This window comes from Hermetia illucens, chromosome 2 (assembly GCF_905115235.1).
Source record: "Hermetia illucens chromosome 2, iHerIll2.2.curated.20191125, whole genome shotgun sequence".
In the NCBI taxonomy this organism is placed as follows: Eukaryota; Metazoa; Arthropoda; class Insecta; order Diptera; family Stratiomyidae; genus Hermetia; species Hermetia illucens.
The window spans coordinates 68,320,874-68,344,595 of NC_051850.1; the positions used below are offsets into that span (position 1 = coordinate 68,320,874).

Here is a 23,722-nt window from a genome sequence, read left to right on the forward strand (position 1 = left end):
AGCGCAATGCTGAACACATTGCCTCCTACAGTATACTGTAGTGTACCGTTACGGTCTTCAATGAAGTGCTCTAACACATTTCAAGACCCTCATCCAATATGGATTGTTGCGCCAACGATTATTATTATTATTTTCTCATTTTTCAAACTTTTAATAAATTTTCCTTTGGTTTTCAAAACCTTTTCTTTTAGCCTCAAAGGCTTATAAAGAAAAAATACCTTAGAGTTCGAATTTCGCCTTGAGCTGTTGTAAATTATCACATTTCAATTCATTTCAATATTGAGGTGCATTATTACTAAAACAACTTATTTGATAGATTTGAATGAAATTTGGTACATATCTTTCTATTATTATTATTTGCCTACTGTACTTAAATAATCGGTAGCTCCGCTACTTTGAACTTTCAAAATAAAATAGATATCATTTATACAATACAGATATATATCAAAAAATTTGATTTTTTTATTTGATTTTAACTTCCAAGAAGAAAATTGAAAATCACTGCGAGTCTGAAGGAACTGAAGAATATATCGTACAGTCCATTAGATACAATGCAAAGAAAATTAATGAAAATAACAAAAGAAACCCTATTTTCCTAATTGAATCCGGAATAATGACCCTAAAAACTCAAAGATGACTAGGTAATGCTTCGTATGGAGATTTACATCCTTCACTTCACTGGCCAGTGGCATGAATTCGACGAAACGTTGAACATATTCGACTAGAATGTTTCTCCATTATTCGAGTAGAGGTCCTATTAAGTACTTTTTGCTCGAAATGCGCGAAGCAGGTGCTCAGCAATATTGCAGTCCGACGACTTTCCACATTCCTCGTTTTGAGTAGTTTTGGAATTTGAATTGAAAACCATCACATAGGTGTTTTTCACCCTTTATGCTTCAGGCCACTGTTTTGGCACATCTTGCATGTTGACGAATGCCCAATTTCTCTGCGTTGGCTTGCAGATTTTTTTAAAAATTTCGTTTTGCATATTCCCTTCTACGAATACCGCATTACTCAAGAACCCCGCATCATAACATTTCCTATTTGACTGTGCTTTTCGGATTTTTCGACTCTAGTTTTGTGTTAGGCTTTCTTAGCGCATTTACTTTTCCATCGCTTGAAAAGCTTTAAAATTTAAACTCACCGAGAAAGAGAACATCATGTTAAAACATTTGGCCTTCGAAAAGGGAGTTCTGAGCAAACTCAAATTGCTTTACTTGATTGATTTCCTTAACATAAGTTTTACCGTGTGCAGTACCTGAAATGCATGGTGCGGTAAGTGCTATGGTGGGGTGGTTGTCAAGGGGCAGACGAGGTGGGCAATGTGGTATTTGTGATGGAGAATATGTACATCGAAATTAAAAAAGATCTACATGCCAGTGTAGAAAAATTGGATATTTGTTGAGACGTGCGGCATTATGTCGACGTAGGTCCCATTTCGAACAAAAAATATTTAATGGAACGTCTCCTCGAATAATGGAGAAAAATTCCAGCCGAATATATCCAACGTTTGGTTGAATCCACGGGTCAGTCAAGGACGAATACGGTTCTAAAATTCTCCATACGAAATATTGACTAGCCATTTTTTTTAAAGTTTTTAATGTCATTATTACAATTGCAAGCTCTGTCCGGATTTCAATTTTGCATACGAAAATAGGGGTTCTTTTGTTACTCTCAGCCAAGGTTTTGCTTTTGCGTTAATTTTTTTTTGCATTGTATCCAGCAGACTGTACGTTACGTTCTTGTAAAAAACAAAACCCACGCAATTTATCCCCTTTCTGAACACGTATTTCGTATGACGACGGTGTGCAAAAGTAAAACGGAATAGAAATAATATCAGGTTCTCAACGGGATATTTGGGTTTGCGCATTTTACTTATCAAAGCTTTGAAAATTCATTATCAAAGTCATGAAAATTCAGTAAACAAAGAAACAGAAACGTCTCGAGTATTCACTTTCAATACTTGGAGACGCAGTAGCTTAAAGCATTACATTTAATACTTCCGCTCTGATACCGATTTTTGGTTGGTGACTCAAATTATTCAAATGTGATCTATTCGCCACCATATAACACAGCTAAATGCCACTGCAGTGAACATTTACTTTTGGTGACAATAAAAAACTGAATATTATCACCCACCATCATAACGCCCAATTGGCGAAGAAATTGTTCATGCAATCATGTCGCAGGTGTGTTTGTATTAAAAACAGGTTTGTGCATATTGTTAGGTACAAACTGATATTGTGGATCAGTTTCTCAACAATTTGGAACTGCTCTGTTTAAGCACTAAATCTAACAATACTGTTGCATTCAAACAAAAACATGAAAACATCATAGAAAAGAATAAAATATTTACACATCTTTCTAGGTTGTAACAAATTACAATTACATACAAGTTAGTTGTTATACATTGAACCAAAATCATTACATTTTCTCAACGAAATTGTAGATTAGTACCCATTTGGGTTTGATAGTGTCCTATTTATCCATGCCATCAATGAATCCCTAATAATAGGTTGAGCGTCACAGGCTTCAATCATTTGCACGCACAGTTTATCTGGTCTATGCATGTTAAATTCATGGCCAAGGTCAGATTCTTTCTATGTAGGCTGCTTGTAAATGTTAGACAGTTGGCATATAAAATTCTTGTAATTGCATGATGTATTTTACAAAAGGTTCCTTTCTAATTGGAAATATCAGAGTGCAAGTGTACTTAAGTCACGGATATTTTCTTGGAAAATGAGAAACTTTAGAGGTGCTTTGAAATGGAATATATCAAAGCAACGGTGGAGAATATTTCGTGATCAAATGTTTCCCTAAAATTTGTGAATAAACTTGAAAGGGACGAAAAAAGTGAAACATCATTCATTTCCCTCGAATACAACAATATCATACACATTCCGCATACTCAATTTTCCGAACCCACTTCAATTGTGTCTGCTCGCGCATGACATCAAATGCAATGTTTTATTCCCAACATCACCGTGCTAGTGACTAATATCCAAGACTGCGTACGAGATTTGTTTTAAATTGCGGAAGTCCGTGATTGAGAGTCTATTAGTGTTGAACTTTGCTCCCGAAGTTCTTCAACTGACCCAATACCACCAGTTATAAATGGGTTTATAAGCCCTGTAAAGCATTTAATGTATTAGCTGCCAATTAAAATGACTAGGCTGTGTTTTTACTAAGGGTTCAATAATACAGATTAGATCCTAGATCCAGTGAAGACAGAAATTATAAGTTGAAAAAAGAACTAGGTTCTTTTCCTTATCCTGTAAATATTTTTATTTTTTCCCCGCGTACAATTGTTTCGGAGACCACGTGCCTAATTAGGTACTAGCACTGAGGAAGGAGGCACGTGGTCTCCGAAACAATTGTATGCGGTGAAAAAATAAAAATATTTATAGGATAAGGAAAAAACCTAGTTCTTTTTTCAACTTATATACCAACTGTAAAAAAAATATGGACATTAATTTCAACAGAAATTATGTTTTGAGGAGCTATTTGTGTTAAAAAGAATACATGCAATACATATAAATATTCAATAGTAATACCGATTGTATTCGGACATGCATCAAATCAGCGGAATTGATTGATGCAAGCAGCGGTTGTGATGAATAAGAAACAGCTCTACCTCATTTGTGATGAAGCGGTTGACTGATTCCAAGTGGTACAGAATAAACGACCTTAAGTCAATAGTTGGCTATATAAACTCTATATTTTCGTCAGAGAAACATATTTTTTCAAATTGATTCTTAGTTAAGCCTACATAAATATTAGCAATCAAGCCACTGACCTTTGGCACGAAATATAAGTGATAAACATGATAACGAATTCAAAAATTTTTATCATTCATTCGTTTATTATTTGTATAGCTTGCAGCATTATCAATCAGTTTGCTTTAAATTTTCAGATAATAAACTTCGAACTTATGGAAAATAATTGTGGGATAATTTCAAATGATACAAGAAGAAAATCTCATTGAAGACTACCCCGGTAATACTTTATGTAACTATAAAAGCAGCGCATACTGCAGTACTTTTATTCTAACAAAATGAAAGCAATATACAAAACGTATTTAATTGCTTTGAGCTTATTTGCTGTGATATTGTTGACGTGCTCTGAAAACGCAGAACTTGATGGGCCAAACGTGTGTCGACGTCTAGAACAGTAAGTATAGAGATTTGAAAATGAATTTTTTCAGTAAAAATGTTTGTTTTTGTTTTGAAGGTATCAAGTTGAAGTAGTGACAACTGAAAAGCAGTCGTATCAAGTACGGGAAAACGTATGGTGCTTCAACGTACCACCAAGATGCACAACGTACAAAATAAAACAAAGAACAGTTAATAAGACACAGTTACTAAATAAAACGAGACCTGTGAAAGAATGCTGTGGTAAAGTATAATTTGATAATCAATATATTGTTTTACAGTAGTTTAATGTCGGATTCTTCTTTCTTCTGCCAATCTTCTTTTTCAGTCTTTGTCCCGTTCATAAGCGGGGTCGGCTCGTCGTGATCGGTTTCGCCATTTGGCTCTATCGAATGCATGATCTGGGTGCAATCTCGAGGCTTTCGAATCCACATCCAGCGTACCGTTGTTTCGGGCTGCCTTTTGGTTGCTTACCATCGACTTCGATGTTCAGACCAATCTTGGCAAGTGGATTGTCGTTAGCACGAACTGCGTGATCATACCATCAAAGATGCTTCTCTCGCAACTTTTTCACAATCGGTACAACCTCATAACGATCGCGGATATCCTCCTTTCGGATGTGATCAAAACGTGTGATACCACTAGTCCAACATAACACCTTCGTCTCCATTACCGCAAGACGCCGTTCACTGTCTTTTATAATCGGCCAACACTCAGAACCATAGAGGGCGACAGGACGGGCGACATTGCGATAAATTTAAGATTTGAGACGTTCGTTGATAAGTCGATTACAAAGAACACCACTTGTGGAACGCCACTTCATCCAGGTTGCGTTAATGCGTGAAGCAATTTCATAACGCAGTTCTCCATTGACTGACAGCGTTGACCCGAGGTATTTAAATAGCTCAGTTCTAGGCAGATCACCGCCCCTGACAGTGATGTTTCATGTGGATCGGTCGTCAAAAACTCAGTTTTGTTTAGATTCAATCTGAAACCGTGTTGCATGAAGTGATCATTCCATTTTTGAACAAGTCGCTCGAGATCATTTTTGCTATCAGATGATAGGAAAACATCGCGTGCATAAGCCGCAGGACGTTGGATATCTCGTGTGACGGTGTCCATAACAGGAACAAAGAGAAGTGGTGAGAGCGCGTTTCCTTGATGAACACCAACAGAGACACGAAGCGGTTTTGATACACCCGCCATACTTTGAACTTTATTTTTCGGATCGTAGTAGAGCAATTGAACACAGCCCACGAGTTCTTCTGGCATTAAGTGTTGTCGTAAAGCATACCAGATGAGTTCGAGTGGCACACGGTCAAACGCTTTCTCTAGATCCAGAAATGCAATGTAAAAACGGCGATGGTTCTCACGGTGTTCCTCCATGAGTAACCGCGCAGTGTGTATTGCGTCAGTAGTTCCGTAGTTTTTGGAAAATCTGGCTCGATTCACGATTATTTCAAAGATTTCGCGAATACGGTTGTAAAGAATAAGAATGCGTTCAAAAATCTTCATGGTATGGGACTGGACTACCTTTCTTTTTCGATATTGGAACAGTGGTATTTTCTTGCCAGTCAGATGGTGTTCTTCCTTCCTGAATAACCCGATTAAAGAATTCACTGAGTCACAGTGTTAGGTCCCAGCTCTTCGCTCTCCAGAGCTCAGATGCAATGTGATGGTGTTTTACGTAGGCACCTGTCGTGAGACTTAATCCTACGGTCCTCTTAAGACACGGATTGATTTTGCGATCACAATCAGAGACAAGCAACAACGATACCAGTCTATACCAAGTGCATGGCTTAGCATTCATACTGGTGGATGCAAGAATTACCTAAATCTCTACCGAACTATAGAGTACGGCACCCGAGTTGATACGTAACACCACTTCGAGGCTCGAAGGTCTCTTCTCGCTTGAGCATAACAACAACCACCATGAAACTCCCACTAGGGGGGCCAACCGCAATTAACCGAGCTGTTCTCACATACAACAGGAGTTCACCCGAAGTATGTGAGTCCAGGGGCTTTCCCGGTTCCCATGGTGCCAGTATACCTCTGGTAAGGTTTCGTGGCCAATTACCACTTCAGATGAGTCCCCGTGCAGACTCGGGTCTGATCACCCTGATTAGGGCTTTGGAATATTCGCCTACTGCATCACGGCCGGCAAGCCAAAGTGAGTACAGCATCTCCCAGTGCCATCACTATGGAGGTTCTCCTCGGCCACTTGGTTTTGGTTTGGCCGACAGGGTTGCCGTCCCATCTTCCTCACCGCCACCTCTGAGCACCAGTTGCGCTGACAGGTGAAACTGCTCCTCATGTCGGCAATGATAGTGGAAGTGGAGGACGAGCAAATTCTTCAGTTGAAATCTACTTGAATTATTCTCGCCATCTATCTGTTGCGGCTCGACGTTTGGTAAGCAAAGTTCCGTTCTTGTCATTAACGCAACAGAAATGTACGGTCGTTACGGCTTTTAGCAAGTCGATACAGATCTCCTAGCCATCCGGAGTGTCCAGTTTATCGTAAAGATTTTTGTAATGGTCCGCTCGGGTGACAGCGACTGCTTTCTTTGCTTCCAGGTTGGCATTTTTATAAATTTGCCAATTAGCAGGCGTTTTATCGTCGAGAAATTTGTGGTAGAGGCGTTTCTTTTCACGGACCTTCATTTCGACATTATCATTCCAAAGCCAAGTATCTCGGTTGATGTACCGCTTACCCGGCTAATAATTCCAAAAAATATGAGAGCTAGCTATAAATTGTCAATGGCAAAGTTGTTTCCCCTCTTCATGAGACACATGATTATATGTACTTTTTCTCAGAGTATGGAATTGCACTGAAGTGTATGGGATATATAAGTATCTTCGGCTCTCCTGGTTATGCGCATGAATTTCTTTTCAAAAATTCCGAATAGACGTATTTGGATAGCCGTAACTTGTCGCGTGCTGATCCGATATTCCTACTGCATCGACAAATCAATTCACTAACAGCATCGATTGGATATTAACAGGTTCGTTCTATTACAAAACAGAAACACATGAACGAAAAACACAAGATTGTCAATCATCCCGGGACGACTGTCTCTCAGGCATTACTATCGGTTCCTTCAGCATCATCGACGTAGAGCGCATTATTGAAGTAATGAAAAAACAGCATCAGAACTCGTGAAAATGTATAGTGCAACTTCTGCCCTAGTGCGCCTGTTTAGACGATAGAATGATAAATATAAAATTCCTTCTCTGCCGTGTGTTGTAGTATCTAAATCAACTGAAGGTATTCCGGTTGCTGTAATGCATCCATTCTGCAAGAAAATAGTCTTTGTTCCTCGAGGTTCTCCCTCCAAAATGTTCCCTTTGGGAAATGTTATCTTCATTTTACACTTAAATTCATAATAATAACAATAATAATCATCAATCATCAATCGGATCGTAGTACTCATCATATTTTAATGTTTGAAAAAAAACTATTGTGCGACCTTAGAGTGCTTCAAAATTGCTGTTAATTTATAACTTTTCAATGGGCGATATTTCAGCAATTTTACTACATGTATTGACCACTGATTCATCCACAGCGTCTATTTTATTGGTGCACACCCCTAAAGAAAATAGTCGGAAAAGCGTGAAAGTGCTCAAGGGACCATTTCTGACAATAAGATCGAAATTAATCTTGAATAAGTCTTTCACGCGAAGCTCGGCGAGCCAAGTTGGGGTTATTTCGGGATCCACAATCTCATTTTATTCCTGTATACTACTTCTAATATCGCTGAAGACATCATTTAAAGTGCGAAGTTTTCTATCAAAGGTTAAGAAAGCGACTGTTTTACCAGTATTTTTACACCATGCGAAGTATATGGGGAAACGTATCGATGGTAGCTTTTCGGACCATAATAAACTAAATGACTGCCTTGGCTTCAAATCACAATTCTTACTCTCAAACGTATTTGATGAAACAATTTCTGGATAAGCGTCCTGGTGTCTGTAACAGCCGGAAAATGTTTTGATTATTCGCCGAAAATTTTTAGCATTTTGGCTATTTACTGACGATTTCTTTCATAAAACATCACACAACACTCGCGAGAAAGCACCACCAACTGGAAATTCTCGACACCAAGCATCAAATTGCGATGGCGTCTTATTCTCAAAACCGGAAATAATTTTCCCTAGATCTGGTTCTTTTAATTGTTTCTTCTAGTCTCTGCGGGACCGGATATTTTCGTATAGGCATGGTAACCTCGGAAGCATATCAGTTACAACATTTCTCTTCCCCATCCGTCCCAACGGTGCCCTGCAAATCATCAATGTAGCTACGAAACGTATTGAAAGCCCACATCATGGCAACGGCTTTTCTCTCATACGCCGAATAATTTCGCTCAGCACTGGTCCACAAGCAGCTTATATATGCCACGGGGTGTTCGTGAGCACCTTTGTTTTGTAATGAAACAGCCCGAGCGTGCACCCACTGAGGGCCCTATGAGCGCACTGTAAACATCACTTTATCAGGATCTTTAATTTTTCCAAGGTTTCATCTGTTTGACTCCGGCTCGAAGTTTTGATTCCATGTTTCACAGTTAGTTACCATAAGTCAGAATGCGAGGCATAGCGCGTTAAAATTATCTCGGGCCAGAATCCTCGATGGCACGATGCAGACAAAAGTTGATGTATGTTTGAGCTTCCGAGAAACAATTGTTTCCACTTTCTACGTGCTACTCCCATGCATCGACACCGAAAAAAGCTTTAGTGCTTGCAATGACTGCATTGTCAGTTTTTGAATATAGCTGCGAAGGTGGATTACGCTGAGTGGCATTGAAAACACATAAAAAATACTATCCAAAAATGCAAATTGGTAAATGCCCTTCGATATTCCGTCCATTGATGCAGATGGCCCTACTTTACTTGCAAAAAATTGCAGATGTCGCAGGAACTGCAAGGAACAGTTGCAGGGAGAGGACACAAAGTCCGTCGGCTTTACTCTAATGGTGTTAGAAAGCAAGGAGTACGGAAATACCCCATCAATGGTTGCACTCAAGGCTGATGCCCTTCCCAAAATTCTAAATGATAATCCTCTACCCTTTCCTAGGAAAGATCACAAATGTCCGGAATTTTCGAATAAATGAAAGTAATAGCTCCCAGAGATGATTTCATTTACATTTAGAGGAGTAGTCCTTTCGATTGATTTGGTGTTATTATGGTTTGGGTTTTGGTGTTGATGTTGTCATCATGTATCTCGTCTTGCTTTCATTAATGTTGATCCCACGATCTCGCGCGGCCTGTTTGATCTGGACGAAGGCAGTTTATATATCTCGATTTGTTTTTCGCTGGCCTCCCGTCCTGCATGGCCAACTTAAAAGGGATTCATGGTAGATCGTCTCCTTTTCTTAGATCGTTCTTGACGATAAGAAGTTTTGAAAGTGATCCTGCTGCTTTTATTTAGTTTCGCACATTAGTCAAGGTCAGTAGTAATTTAGTCGGGATATTGAACTCTCCCACGGTTATGTACAGTTTTACAATAAAAAGGCGGTGCAACTGAAGATCATGCTCCAACAGTCTCTTATCTAAATGTTACCGATGATTTTGTTATAGATGACTTCAGTACTCTCTTTACCTAGTTGCTAGAGGGCATTCGAAGTAGTTGTTGTTCGAGTCCGGAACTGCATGGCAACGGGATAGTGAGCCATGCCTATATTGGCTCCCAAAGTATTCTGACATTTATCAAAGCCTACTTGGCTATTAAAATCTACAAATATGATTCAAATATCCTGCCGGAGGAAGGCTACATCCACTGTCTTATAGAAGGTATCCTTCTCTAACTTTGCAGTTTCCTCTGCAGGCTTATGTTTCCAAACCACCATATATTATATATGGTGCACTGGCTCTTCCTCACGCTCCCTACCAAGCGTATCTATGCAATGCTATGAAATAAGCCTTATATTAAGGGTATCGGCTAGCTGCTGAGCAACTTTCGATCTGCACTGGGAGTGCACGTTTCATTAGAAAATGCGCAAATCATATTTCGCGGGAGGGTCGCCTTCGCCCTTCTCAGTCTGCAATTCTTCATTAAGAAAGTATCCTTGCGATAACCACGTGGAGATAAAGCTGTTGGCGTTGATTTAGCAAGCATTTCCCATGTTTTGTGTTCCATCGTGGAGTTAATTTCACGCTTTCGCCCTGGGATCTATACTACCCCTTGACCGCCCTACCTTGTCAGCGATTTTAATTGGAGAAACGTAGCAGTCTAAAAAATCGTCCATTGGATCCCTCAGCGTAGAATCACAAAGAAAATGGAACGTGATATGCAAATTCTGATGGTATATTCGAAATCAGCTGATAAACTTAGATAAGAAAGAGCAGGAATTGTAACAAACTCTTTTTCATCAGTGTAGTCGTAATTACTCGTAATATAATCTGTTAATCTGTTATACTTCATTTTCTTTTATTATTACTCTATTTTCATACAATTTTTTCGATCAGTTTGTCTTTTTAAAAATCTATTTTCATGAATTTTAAAAGTTAAAAAAAAACAGACATTAATCTTTTTTTTTTTTTTTTGTTTTTTTTTAGAGGGCTACGGAAAGAACCCATCGGGGGATCGATGCATACCCATCTGTAATCAAACTTGCTTACATGGAGTTTGTTCAGCACCAAACCATTGCAAATGCGAACCCGGCTTCGGTGGACCCTCTTGTGATATCTGTAAGTGTTTATTGCGTGTTCATTAGATATGGAACTGCAAATCGGGCGTGGTTTTACATTTATACATACATTCTGGCATTCTATCGACCAACGACTTTGTACTCATAGAAAGCACAAAAGTTATTTGTTTTCTTCTGTGTAGTTTTAACGAACATCCTCTGTGACAATTTAAAATACCCTTTAGGAGAATCAGATTTTATCACTTTTAACAGCAGCTTGTATTCGAAGTCTTGTTGTGTAGCGCTTTCATTTTATATCTTGGTACAAATTACTGACTTGGTTTTAGGGACGACAAAAAGAAATACCTTGGAACAGGATTATATAATATTAGCTTCCAGAAATAATTTAGTAATGAGCACTTTCAAGCGACACAAGAAATTTGTCTTTACTGTTGATAAGTCATGAAACCTCAATATATATGCGCGTTAAATGAGGCACGTCTGGACTGTCTTGCTTCGTTGATATATCTCCTCAAATATAAAGTAGAATAACAAGTTTCGCGCCCTTTATTAATCTCATCAGCCTAAATAGTTCAAGAATTTAACAGCAGTTGAGAAAATATAAAGCTTATAATATGCATACAGCTTGTAACTAAACATGATTAATGAATCTCTCTGTCCATTTGTTTTCTCGAGACAATTTAGGTTGTTCGGAATATGAGCCTATAAACCATTAGTGCTGAAAGGAGAACTAACGAGTTTTATATTTCATGCTATTTCATAGTGCTAGTAGTTAAAAAGCCTTGGTCCTCGATCTATACTTTATGGGCATGTATTTTAAATAAAATCAAGATTAACCTAAATATTGTTGCTAAAATTACAAGCTTTCAATGTGGCGCTTTTCTACTTGATGATGTCCGCTTTTCTGGTCACATGCATGTATATCACGCAGGTATTTTTTGGTTTCATTTGTGATTTTTGGTTTGACTCCTAAAATTATTTTTTTTACTTCTATCTAACTTTACAATTTTAAAATCTCCTTGTCGCTAAATACACCATCAAATATCTGCTTCTACAATAGATGTGCCACCCTAACATCTCATTCTATGATTCTATCAATACGAGTTACTGAAAAGTTGTTCTATTATTGTCTGGATCTTTTCCACATGAACGTATTCGCAATTACCTATTGCAGGTACTGGAAAAGATTGAAAAAATTATCGTAGATTTTAAATGTGGGAAAAATGTAGTGTGACTAGTCAAAAGCAAAGGCAATGACCAATTCGATAGCTGTAGTTATTTGGTGGGGTTGATATTACTTTGCAATGATGTAGAGTCAATATAGGTTTTAATTTTCATGAAATATTGCACTCGCATTCACCTGATCAAATTGTATTTGTAAGTAAGGGCCTCAATTAACAAAGTTTTTTTACGTATAGCATGTCCCGACGGTAAATGGGGTCGGGACTGTTCGAAAATTTGCAACTGCTTAAACAACGCGTCATGCGATGCTTACTCTGGAGAGTGTATATGTGCAAAAGGTTATATAGGAGAACATTGTGAGGATATATGTGCCCCGGATCGATATGGTATGAATTGTTTAGAGGAGTGTCGCTGCAATAACGGCGGGTCCTGTCATCATATATCTGGTGAATGTACATGTGCTGCAGGTTTTACAGGTCCCTTGTAAGTTGATTCAAATTTGCACCGAATGAATTTCAAATAAGCCAATTGTCACATCTGCCAAAGCCGGATGTAACGCGAACAGTTCCGACTCAATTGCATTGTTCAGAGAATTCCAATCTTGTTTTTATATGAAGTTTGTCTGGAACCGGTTCTCATTTCTATAGAATGAGTTTCTTGGGTGCAGTATCTTCCAGTATCATAAGTTGGGTGGTTTTGTGACAAGTTTCATCATTTTTCACTCTCAATTCAATTAAACATATAATTTTATAAAATTAATTTAAAATAATTTTGAAAAAATTTGTAATATTCTATTCAAACAGGCTGTATTTAGAGCATTGCAGCAAATAAGAGTGGCTTATTTGCATATATTCAGTTTTCTTTGTATATGGAAGTACCCTATACTAGTTGGATCATTTTTTCTCTTGTCAATCCTGAATGCTCATATACTGGTTAAGATGTTGATTGCCGTTTCTAAATAAAACACCTTTCCGAGGAGCTGTTATTTTCATAACCCAAAATTTGTAGCCTAGTTATGTTGCATAGCAACTTTTCTTAAATTTTAAAATATATTAGATTTACCTAACAACGGTTTTAACTAGTAATAAGCATATACCACGCATTGGTGCTTTTTTGTCATTTCACATGTCGCCCACTTCACTCTGACTTCATGCATGAATACGCATTCAGCATTCAACCTGTTAAGCGGAAAGATCTTTAGAAAAATAGGGAATTATAAACAATTTTCACTTGAAACTCGTAAACCACATAAATATTGGATCGTGATTTGTTTAGCTAATTACTCATGTAGAGGCTTATTTGAATTTCATTGGGTGTGTAATGTAAGCTGCTGTGACATTGTAATAATTATTAAAATATTGAAGATGCGAGGATAAGTGTCCGGACGGTAAGCACGGGGCCGAATGTAAACAGGTATGTCGCTGCCAAAACGATGGTAAATGTGACGCGATCACAGGCGCGTGTGAATGTCCTGCTGGATGGATGGGGTCTGTTTGTGCCAATCGCTGTCCCCAAGGAAAATACGGTTTGGGTTGTAACCAAACTTGCGAGTGCTTGAACGGCGATTGCGACCACATCACAGGACAATGTGAATGTTTCGCAGGTTTTATAGGGGAGAATTGTTTCGACTCATGTCCCCCAAATAAGTACGGGGAAAATTGTTCAAAAACATGTCAATGCAAAAATGGCGGAAAGTGCCATCCGGCAACAGGAGCATGTACTTGCCCTGAAGGTTGGGAGGGCCTCCGATGTGATTTAAGGAAATGTTCGCCTAACAAGTATGGTCCGAATTGCACTAAAACTTGCGAATGTGAAATGGCAAACGTGGAAATGTGTCATCCATGGACCGGGGAATGTCACTGTAAGCCTGGATGGAGCAGTGGCCAGTGTAACAGGCCTTGCACATTCCTTAAATATGGAAAAAATTGCGATTTGACTTGTGAATGTAGGAACAATGCGAAATGTTCCCCCGTGACTGGAGAATGCATTTGCGCTGCTGGATACAAGGGCATACATTGCGATGAAATGTGCCCCGAAGGGACATTTGGACTAGAATGTGGCCAAAAATGCGATTGTGAAAATGGGGCAAAATGCTCTCCTGAAACGGGACAATGCTTCTGTACACCAGGTTGGAAAAATCTGAAATGCGATCGACCTTGTGATGAGCAACATTTTGGAAAAGATTGTAAGGAAAAATGCAAATGCGTGAATGGAGCTTGCCACCCACAAGATGGTAAAAGGAATATGCACATTTGTTTTAGAGCTGACTTGGAGAAATGCCTTGAATATTTTAGGTTCATGTGGATGCAGTCCTGGGTGGACCGGTGAAAGGTGTGACCAGAAATGTCCAGAAGGCTTGTACGGTCACAACTGCACATTAGAATGCGATTGCGAAATCGAGAACACGATTAGTTGCAATCCCGTGGACGGTCGTTGCCTCTGCAAAAAAGAATGGGGAGGTAAAGCAATATTTTCACTTTCTTTGCCGCTTATAATATGGCTATAACTAACAATAACTAAATCTTGCTCCCATCAATACTAACCCCACATTTTTCTCGACTTTATTCATTTGGTTCATTCGCCTATTTGAAAATTTGTAGAGGGGATCTATGGTATATACTTTTCTTAACAGCCTAAGAGTGGTAACCACATATTAACAATTATGTTTATACATAGGTGTTCATTGTGAAACGAAGTGCAAACCAGGTTATTATGGCGAGGCCTGTGATAAAATATGTACTTGTCAAAACAACTCATCTTGTGATCCAGTAAGCGGAAGATGTATTTGCTCGAATGGTTGGATTGGAGAAGATTGTAGTGAGCCATGTGCAGAAGGGTATTATGGTGCTGGATGCAGGGAAAGATGCCCAGAAATTGCGCATGGTTAGTATTTTTAAGGATTTTAGTATAATGATCATTATTATACTATTTATTATTTCAGGAAATATGTCATGTCATCATGTGACGGGAAAATTTATCTGTGCTGCAGGGTTTACGGGAATGCTTTGTGAAAACCCTTGCTCACCTGGCACGTACGGGCTTGGTTGCAACTCGATTTGTAAGTGTGAGCATGGCGGTGAATGTTCGCATTTGACAGGAGAGTGCCAATGTCCGCCTGGTTGGTCAGGTCCTTCATGCAACAAAGCTTGTCCAGAAGGCTTTTATGGGAATAACTGCAGTCAAGTTTGTAAATGTAAAAATGAGTCTAAATGCCGGAAAAATGATGGTCATTGCTTATGTCCTCCTGGATGGATGGGTGTTCATTGTGAAGATGGTAAGTAATCGCGACATTTGTTTTATCATTTCTGAATAGAACCAATTTTTTTCTTCCTCTCTCGAAGTTGAGACTTCGAACTTGATATTGTAACATTCACTTAAAATTTTTACTTCTGTTAAAAGGACGTTTTAAGTCTCACAAATATTATTCTCTTGAACTTTTTAGTATGCCCTGATGGATTTTTCGGCAATCACTGTATGGAACCGTGTGCTTGTCCATCGCAAAATTTCGTATGCCATGCCGCTTATGGGTGTATTTGCAGGCAGGGTTTAACAGGACCAAATTGTGATATTCAAACATCACTTCAACGTGTCCAGGTTACAGAAGATTGTAAATTTTTTTTTAAATATAACCCTAATTACGTAGCTAAAGGAATGTATGCTTTTCAGCGCCGAACAAAGCAGGCCTGGCGTTCGGAATTGTAGCAGCTCTAATTGGCGTTGGAATCCTAATTGGTGTACTTCTATACTATAGGCGAAGAGTGTCTAATCTAAAAACAGAGATAGCTCATGTTGCCTACATGGCAGATCCGCAATCGTTAAGTGATAGACATAATTTCGATAATCCCGTCTATGGAATGCAAACAGGTGCTGATAATACCCGGCTTTTGAATAACTTGCGACCAAAAATGAACAATCTCGATCGTGGATCGGGTCCTTCGGATTACGATGACAATTCGAATGCAAGCAGTCGAGGTATAATTTCTTTCATTTTAACACTGAATTTGTATAATGTTGAAAACTTTAATCATTCAGCTGGAACGTACTCCATTAATTTCAATACAACATCTGAAAAGAATTATAACGCTGACTTGACAAACCCAAATGTATATCACAGTATCGACGAAGCTTCGAAGGAGGAGCATGTGTACGATGAAATTAAACAAAAGGAAGGGTTCAGCAGTCCAGGTATGTCCATTTTATTTCAAATAACTTACGAATGGTTATGCTAAACACTCTCATCTCGTTTCATCTAACGAAAGGGATGGAGTATCGTAAAAACATTTTCAAGGGTAAGATTTATGAAAGGATTACCATTCATTTGTTTGTTACATATATCACAGAGGATATTAGATGACAATGACCTACACATATGGATATGGTTGATGGAATAATATTGGTTTTGGGAATCCATTATTAATATTATACTTCTTCTTCTTTAGCTTTTGACGTCTAAATCGAATTCCGAACTTATGTCGGTCATTGGTGCAGGTCGAATGGGGAAGTTCTAAAATCAGCCACTGCTGGTCGTGAAGAATCTGTAATTAATAATCCATAAATAGATATGAATTCTACTCTTTCGTGTACATCGATTAATTTGAGTTTACTCTAATATCCTAGTTCAATACACATTTTTTAAAAATTATTCTTTGAAACATGTTACAGTTTCGTTTTCTGACAATATGTGGTCTTCAATTTTTATACATCTGGTTTTTACTTCCCTCCCTCTCGGTATTAACTTTTTTTGCTCCAAGTGCTTACTTTTGCCAGTCTGTTACTGCAAATCAATATTAATAGAATGAACATTTTCACTATTTTTGCTTAGGTAAAATTTTTTATTTGATTTCAAGCATATACACTATCATCCAAAAGTGAGGGAGCAAAAAGATTTTCAAGGAAACATGAATGAAAAATTACCATTTGGTCAAATATGTTGGTCAAATCAAATTTTTACACTTTAGTCCAGTTCATCCCAGACATTTTCAATGGGAAAGATTTGGTGATTGCGATGGCTATTTCATAATGTGCATCCTTCTTCACGTAAAACACATCACACTATGTTGTTCAATAGGTAATTGCTTCCGTTTTGACACTCCACGAATAACGATTTCGTACTCTCAATTAAGTTGTAATTTCAATTAAACTAGACATAATTTTCGTCAACGCGTGTTTAAGCACAACTGATAAGGATCTGCAATACACTATTATGGCATGTAAACCTAGCTATTGCAAAAGAATAGTAGCTATTGTGTCGTTATCGGAAGCACTAAACTATCAGTCAAAAAAATTCAATCCGGGATATTTCCAGAAAAATTGTGAAGGGTTCGGCATTTTCAGTTCTTTTACGTCAAGAGCCAATATATTCATTTCTGCTTCAAATTAATTTGAAAATATGTTCGCGTCCAAACTTTTGAACGGTAGTGCATAAGAAATTTGAAATATATTTCATTTTTTAAAACTGATGAATAATATAAATAATCCTACATCATTGCTGGGAGTTTTCTGTGAACGTTTTAAGTTTAGTTACTTAAAATTTTTTATTTGTTGTTTGTGCAGGCACCTTAAAATATTGCTCATTCGATCGCGACGGGAGTTGCGCGAGCAAAATTCCGGGCATACCGGCTGGTGTTAGTGCCATGTATGCGATGAAGTGCATCGGTGTGCGGCCACATGGTTTCGAGCACATGGCGCGAGCACGTGGCAGCATTTGTCATAACAACGGATATTTTCCAGCTGTTTATGGCTTCCCACATCCCAGCGAGAATCAAATGCAGAGCTTCCTTAAAGAATTATTTCGAATTAATGCTAGTGGATTTTAATGGAAAATTCTTCTATGGGAAGCTTAGTGGAAGCAAACATGCGCAACATTCTCAGCGATAGATCCATGTTTGCTCTCCTAGGAAGTGAGGAGGAAATAAGATGATTTTTTCGGATTCATCCGTTTCCTGCTGGGATGAGGTGAAGAAATACACACAAGAAAGCCACCTGGGCGACATCGAAACACCAAAACCACTGACCTACCTCTTCCCTGGCCGAAAGGTGCACAATAAGATTCTATGCCCCTTTGCCGCTGCAATTGCTCCCTCTGTGTCTAGTCTTCTTGGTCTAGACAAAAATTTTTCAACCGTGAATTGCCTGTAATAGCGCCCACAAACGGCGAACCAAGTTGGTGATCAAGTTACCCGTTCGTTTGTCACATACGCACCAACCGACCCTGCAACTTCATTTCGTTGCGAGATTTCGAGGAGTGCACATCGTTGCGCCGTAAGAGTCATTACGATGCGAGATGTCGAACAGTGCACATCGTTGCGTCGTGAACTTCGCTATGTTGCGCAGTCTCTTTTAGTGTGGCGTTAAATTACATATGTGCGTAGTCCTCCGGGTGGGTTTTATGGAGGAGCCATGATTGAGAACAATCGGATTTTAACCAAAACGATGATCTTTATGTTCAGTTTGAAAGCCATTAATTGACTAGTTAATTTCGATTGCAACGAAAAAGTAACAAATATAATGTGAGTTGAGTCTAAGTTAATATTATGTAAATCTTACCAACAACCATCCTTGTTTGTTGCTCTTTAGTTCCGATAAGCCATGCATTTTTATTGGAAAGGATTCATGCGGCTTAGGAAGGTAATAATGCTGATATAGGAAGTGCAGATATAAATATATCTGTGTCATCTTTCACCAAGAGGTTAATTAAAATTCTTATTTTTATGTGCCCATAATTTAATTTAATACAATGTGAGGAAACACAAACGAATTAACGGCCTATGATCCACTTGCTAATTATCCTATCTTAAATGATGTTTGTCTTAATAACCTTCTTAATTTCAAAATAAGCAATAATTTCTTATTTTCAAAGAATAAACCAAGTTGGTAACGAGGTTACGGTTCGTTCGTCACACAGGCAGCAATTGGTCCTGCAGCTTCATTTCCTTGCAAGATCTCGAGGAGTGTACATAATTTCAAGATAAAGCAAAGGACAAGCGTCACTATAATTTCTCATTTTCAGAAAATGCTAGGCGACGTTACAGAGTCCAGGTACATCGCAAACCTTTTTTTTAAAATAAATGAAATTCCTATTTGAGCAATACCCAACCGCGGTGTTTAGCTTTCGTTAATGCGGAACAAAATTCTTGATTACCAGGCATCGCTTACTTGCTATTAAAAAACCTAATAAAAGGATTAAGGTAGACCAGAGGGATCAGGGTTCTTTCGAGTAAAATTCCTTTTTAATTAAGGAAGAAGGCTTCACTACCCTAAACACTTTTTCAAACGAGAATTATGAACCATTCAATTGAACGATAAGAAATTTAAAGTGCATCCGAAGCGTCATAAACCATGTTTGAATATTCAAGGATAAGGAACATCATAAGATACCACAGTACATGTACTTACATTCTAAATAAGATAAATGCATTTTAAGAAAAGAATATGAGCGAACAAGAAAGAAGAAAACTAGCACATTATTGTAATGAACTGTAGCGACCGGGTAATTTAAAGTTTTCCAATTTAATTTTACATAGTAGCAAGATCTAATAATCATATATCATATCAACAGTCCTCCATTTACAATCCTACCCATAAATCACCCAAACAACACCCCATACAATATACGACGATGCCATAACAATGGCTTTCTAGATAATGATAATGACAGCAATAAGAACTGGATGAATTATTGTCAATGTAATTAAGAAATAATCGAACGCACATTTGCACTTAAGCAATTTATAAGAGTATAGCAATTTATAGAGTATAGGCAAGATATTGCTAGTATAAATAGGAAAAAGACTGAAATATATTAATTCGTATCATATCAGATCATATCATCATTCATCATATGTGAACATCTCAAGCGTTCGCAGCACATTAAAACCGCTCGGAAGCTTTTCAAATGATCAAGCACACACCGAACCGATTCGCAACTGATTCACATTTAGAGGCCACGCCCACAAAATATCAAAACATTTTTATGTTTCTGCAACCGTTGCCGTAACCTGAGTTGTATGGAGAATTTCTCCACAGACCGCACTGTAATCGGGAGCTTGGTCACTAACTTAGTTCGTCGTTTGTGGGCTCTATAAGACAAGATTATCTAAGCTGTTTCTTTGGATAAGTTTTTTACTAGTGGAACATTCAATTTCTTCCACTATTGTTCTAGTTTCCAAATCTTGATGGAGGGGAATGTTATGGGAAAACCAGGGAACACCGAAGATATATTTTAGAATTTGCGACTGATTCCCCTGTACCAGATTAATATTGGTGGCAGAGCCCCATAGTTGAATTCCTTATCTATGAATATATTTAAACACTGATTGCTAGATCAACCAGTGAGTGATGATTTTTTGGAGCATCCCCAATAAGTTTTTGAATTTGTCAGGTATGCAATATCATTTCATTAGGGTAATGCGATGTTCGTTTTCACTTAAAGATAACTTTCTTTTCACAAAGTGAAAGTTATTTGTCTATACTTGTTTATTTTCATGCTTCATATTTCAAGTCAGTTTTTTTTTTCTAATTGTCCAGATTCCCAGATTCGGGTGTCGCCTGCAAAGATTGTTGGGGCAATTAGCACGCTACCAGGGAAGTTCGCTCTGTAGATAAAATACACTATAGGACCGAGCACACTCGGCGGAGCAACTCCGGTCTGATCTTTTGTTAAGTAGGAAAATTTCTTCACGATATTAATTGTTCTGAAAGTAATCAATAACCCACGTGCTAAACCTCTTCATTATTTGCTTGCTTCCACTACATCTAAGTCTACTACTGAGCAATATCTTCTTCCTTCAAAAACAGGGTTTTTAATTTATTTATATAATAATAATTGTTCTCGCAACAATCCAATTGGTTCAGGACCTTGAAATGTGTTAGAGCACTTCATTCAAGACCATAACCGTACACTATAGGTTTATAGTACCCTATAGGAGGCAAAGTGGTCAGCATTGTGCTCCCCCGAGATTATGACCCTGATTTGACTCAGGTACTCATCCACAGCTTTGTCGACTGGTATCCGACGTCAAATCACGATACAAATCCCACTGCCACCAGCCAGATTTGAACCGCAACTTTCCGTACGGTAGCCTTGTGCTCTAACCCCTCAGGTATCCGGACTCACAATTTATTTATATCATCATCATCAACGGCGCAACAACCGGTATCCGGTCTAGGCCTGCCTTAATAAGGAACTCCAGATATCCCGGTTTTGCGTGGCCCACGCCATCGCTCCATCTTAGGCAGGGTCTGCCTCGTCTTCTTTTCCTACCATAGATATTGCCCTTATAAACTTTCCGGGTGGGATCATCTTCATCCATACGGATTAAGTGACCTGCCCACCGTAACCTATTGAGCCGGATTTTATCCACAACCGGACGGTCATGGTATCGCTCATAGATTTCGTCATTGTGTAGGCTACGGAATCGTCCATCCTCATGTAGCCAAAAATTCTTCGGAGGATTCTTCTCTCGAACGCGGCCAAGAGTTCGCAATTTTTCTTGCTAAGAACCCAAGTTTCCGAGGAATACATGAGGACTGGCAAGATCATAGTCTTGTACAATAAGAGCTTTGACCCTATGGTGAGACGTTTCGAGCGGAACAGTCTTTGTAAGCTGAAATAGGCTCTGTTGGCTGACAACAACCGTGCGCGGATTTCATCATCGTAGTTGTTATCGGTTGTGATTTTCGACCCTAGATAGGAGAAATTGTCAACGGTCTCAAAGTTGTATTCTCCTATCCTTATTCTTGTTCGTGTTTGTGTTTGATCAGTGCGGTTTGATGTTGTTGGTTGATTCGTCTTCGGTGCTGACGTTGCCACCATATATTTTGTCTTGCCTTCATTGATGTGCAGCCCAAGATCTCGCGCCAATCGTCGCCTGCTCGATCTGGATGAAGGCAGTTTGTACGTCTCGGGTGGTTCTTCCCATGATGTCGATATCGTCAGCATAGGCCAGTAGTTGGGTGGACTTGAAGAGGATCGTACCTCTTGCATTCACCTCAGCATCACGGATCACTTTCTCTAGGGCCAGGTTAAAGAGGACGCATGATAGCGCATCCCCTTGTCGTAGACCGTTGTTGATGTCGAATGGTCTTGAGAGTGATCCTGCTGCTTTTATCTGGCCTCGCACATTGGTCAGGGTCAGCCTAGTCAGTCTTATTAATTTCGTCGGGATACCGAATTCTCTCATGGCCGTGTACAGTTTTACCCTGGCTATGCTATCATAGGCGGTTTTAAAGTCGATGAACAGATGGTGCAACTGTTGTCCATATTCCAACAGTTTTTCCATCGCCTGCCGCAGAGAGAAAATCTGATCTGTTGCTGATTTGCCTGGAGTGAAGCCTCTTTGGTATGGGCCAATGATGTTCTGGGCGTATGGGGCTATCCGGCCTAGCAAGATAGTGGAGAATATCTTATAGATGATACTCAGCAACGTGATACCTCTATAATTGCTGCACTGTGTGATATCTCCCTTTTTATGTATGAGACAGATTATGCCTCGTTGCCAATCGTCAGGCATTGATTCGCTGTCCCATACCTTGAGCACAAGTTGATGAACCACTTGGTGTAACTGGTCGCCTCCATATTTAACCAATTCGGCTGTAATTCCATCGGCTCCTGGCGACTTATGATTTTTTAGCCGATGAATTGCACGGACTGTTTCTCCTAAACTTGGTGGTGGCAGTATTTGTCCGTCGTCTTCAGTTGGCGGGACCTCCAACTCGCCGATGTTCTGGTTGTTCATTAGCTCATCAAAGTACTCAACCCATCGCTCTAATATGCCCATTCTGTCGGAAATCAGATTTTCCTCTTTGTCTCGGCAGGATGAGCATCGAGGTGTATAAGGCTTCATCCTGCTGACTTGTTGGTACAACTTCCGCGCCTGGTGCGGTTGCTCCCTGTACTTTTCTAGTTCACAGACTTGTTGGTTCTCCCAGGCTTCCTTTTTCCGTCTGTGTCTGTGTCGCTTCTCCGCTCGACGGAGTTCGTGATAAGTCTCTGCGCGTGCCCGCGTTCTTTGAGAATACAACATTACTCGGTATGCGGCATTCTTCCGTTTCGTTGCTAGCTTACATTCATCGTCAAACCAACCGTTCCGACTCCTTTTGCGGTTGGGGCCAAGTATATTTGTGGCCGTATCCATGATAACGTTCTTCAGGTGGTTGTGAAGATCATTAGTTGATGCTTCATCTCCAGGTCCTCTGTTGACTGCGATTATTGCGGCATCCATTTCCCTCTTATAGGTGTCGCGGAGGGTTGTGTTGTGGATGGCTTCAGTGTTCACTCTCACCTGATTGTCAGAGGGGATTCTAGGTGGTATTGTTATTCGAGCTCGGAGCACCATGCCAACGAGATAGTGATCCGAGTCTATATTGGCCCCCCTATATGTTCTGACATTCATCAAGGCTGAGAGGTAGCGGCGTTCGATCAACACGTGGTCAATTTGGTTGAAAGTGGTCCCGTCTGGAGAGGCCCACGTATGTTTGTGGACCGCTTTCCGCGCAAACCAGGTACTTCCAACAACCATTTCGTGTGGCCCTGCTAATTGAATAGTCCGCAGTCCGTTATCATTTGTTTTTTCGTGTAAGCTATGGGAGCCAACGTATCGCCTGAATACGGGCTCCTTCCCTACTTGGCTGTTAAAATCCCCAAGTATGATTTTGATATCATATCTGGGACAGGCTTCGAGGGTTCTTTCTACTGCCTCGTAGAAGGTATCCTTCTCCGACTCTGCAGTCTCCTCTGTAGGGGCGTGA

The 23,722-nt window shown here is 39.3% G+C and overlaps 1 protein-coding gene across 3 annotated transcripts in view; it reads left to right on the forward strand.

Moving 5' to 3' along the window:
* Positions 1–3,913: 3,913 nt before the first annotated feature.
* The window catches only part of LOC119650461 (protein draper), a 28,479-nt gene continuing 8,670 nt past the window's right edge, over positions 3,914–23,722 (forward strand). Inside the window, exons 1-12 of one of the 3 annotated variants that reach the window (XM_038053321.1) lie at positions 3,914–4,170; positions 4,231–4,394; positions 10,701–10,832; positions 12,211–12,457; positions 13,339–14,207; positions 14,269–14,433; positions 14,651–14,857; positions 14,916–15,248; positions 15,417–15,581; positions 15,641–15,946; positions 16,007–16,159; positions 16,234–16,263. In XM_038053321.1, the coding sequence (XP_037909249.1) occupies positions 4,055–4,170; positions 4,231–4,394; positions 10,701–10,832; positions 12,211–12,457; positions 13,339–14,207; positions 14,269–14,433; positions 14,651–14,857; positions 14,916–15,248; positions 15,417–15,581; positions 15,641–15,946; positions 16,007–16,159; positions 16,234–16,263 (2,887 nt within the window). In that variant the 5' untranslated portion in view covers positions 3,914–4,054. The remainder of the gene's footprint in view (positions 4,171–4,230; positions 4,395–10,700; positions 10,833–12,210; positions 12,458–13,338; positions 14,208–14,268; positions 14,434–14,650; positions 14,858–14,915; positions 15,249–15,416; positions 15,582–15,640; positions 15,947–16,006; positions 16,160–16,233; positions 16,264–23,722) is intronic. The other 2 variants (XM_038053322.1, XM_038053324.1) reach the window with 2 other exon arrangements.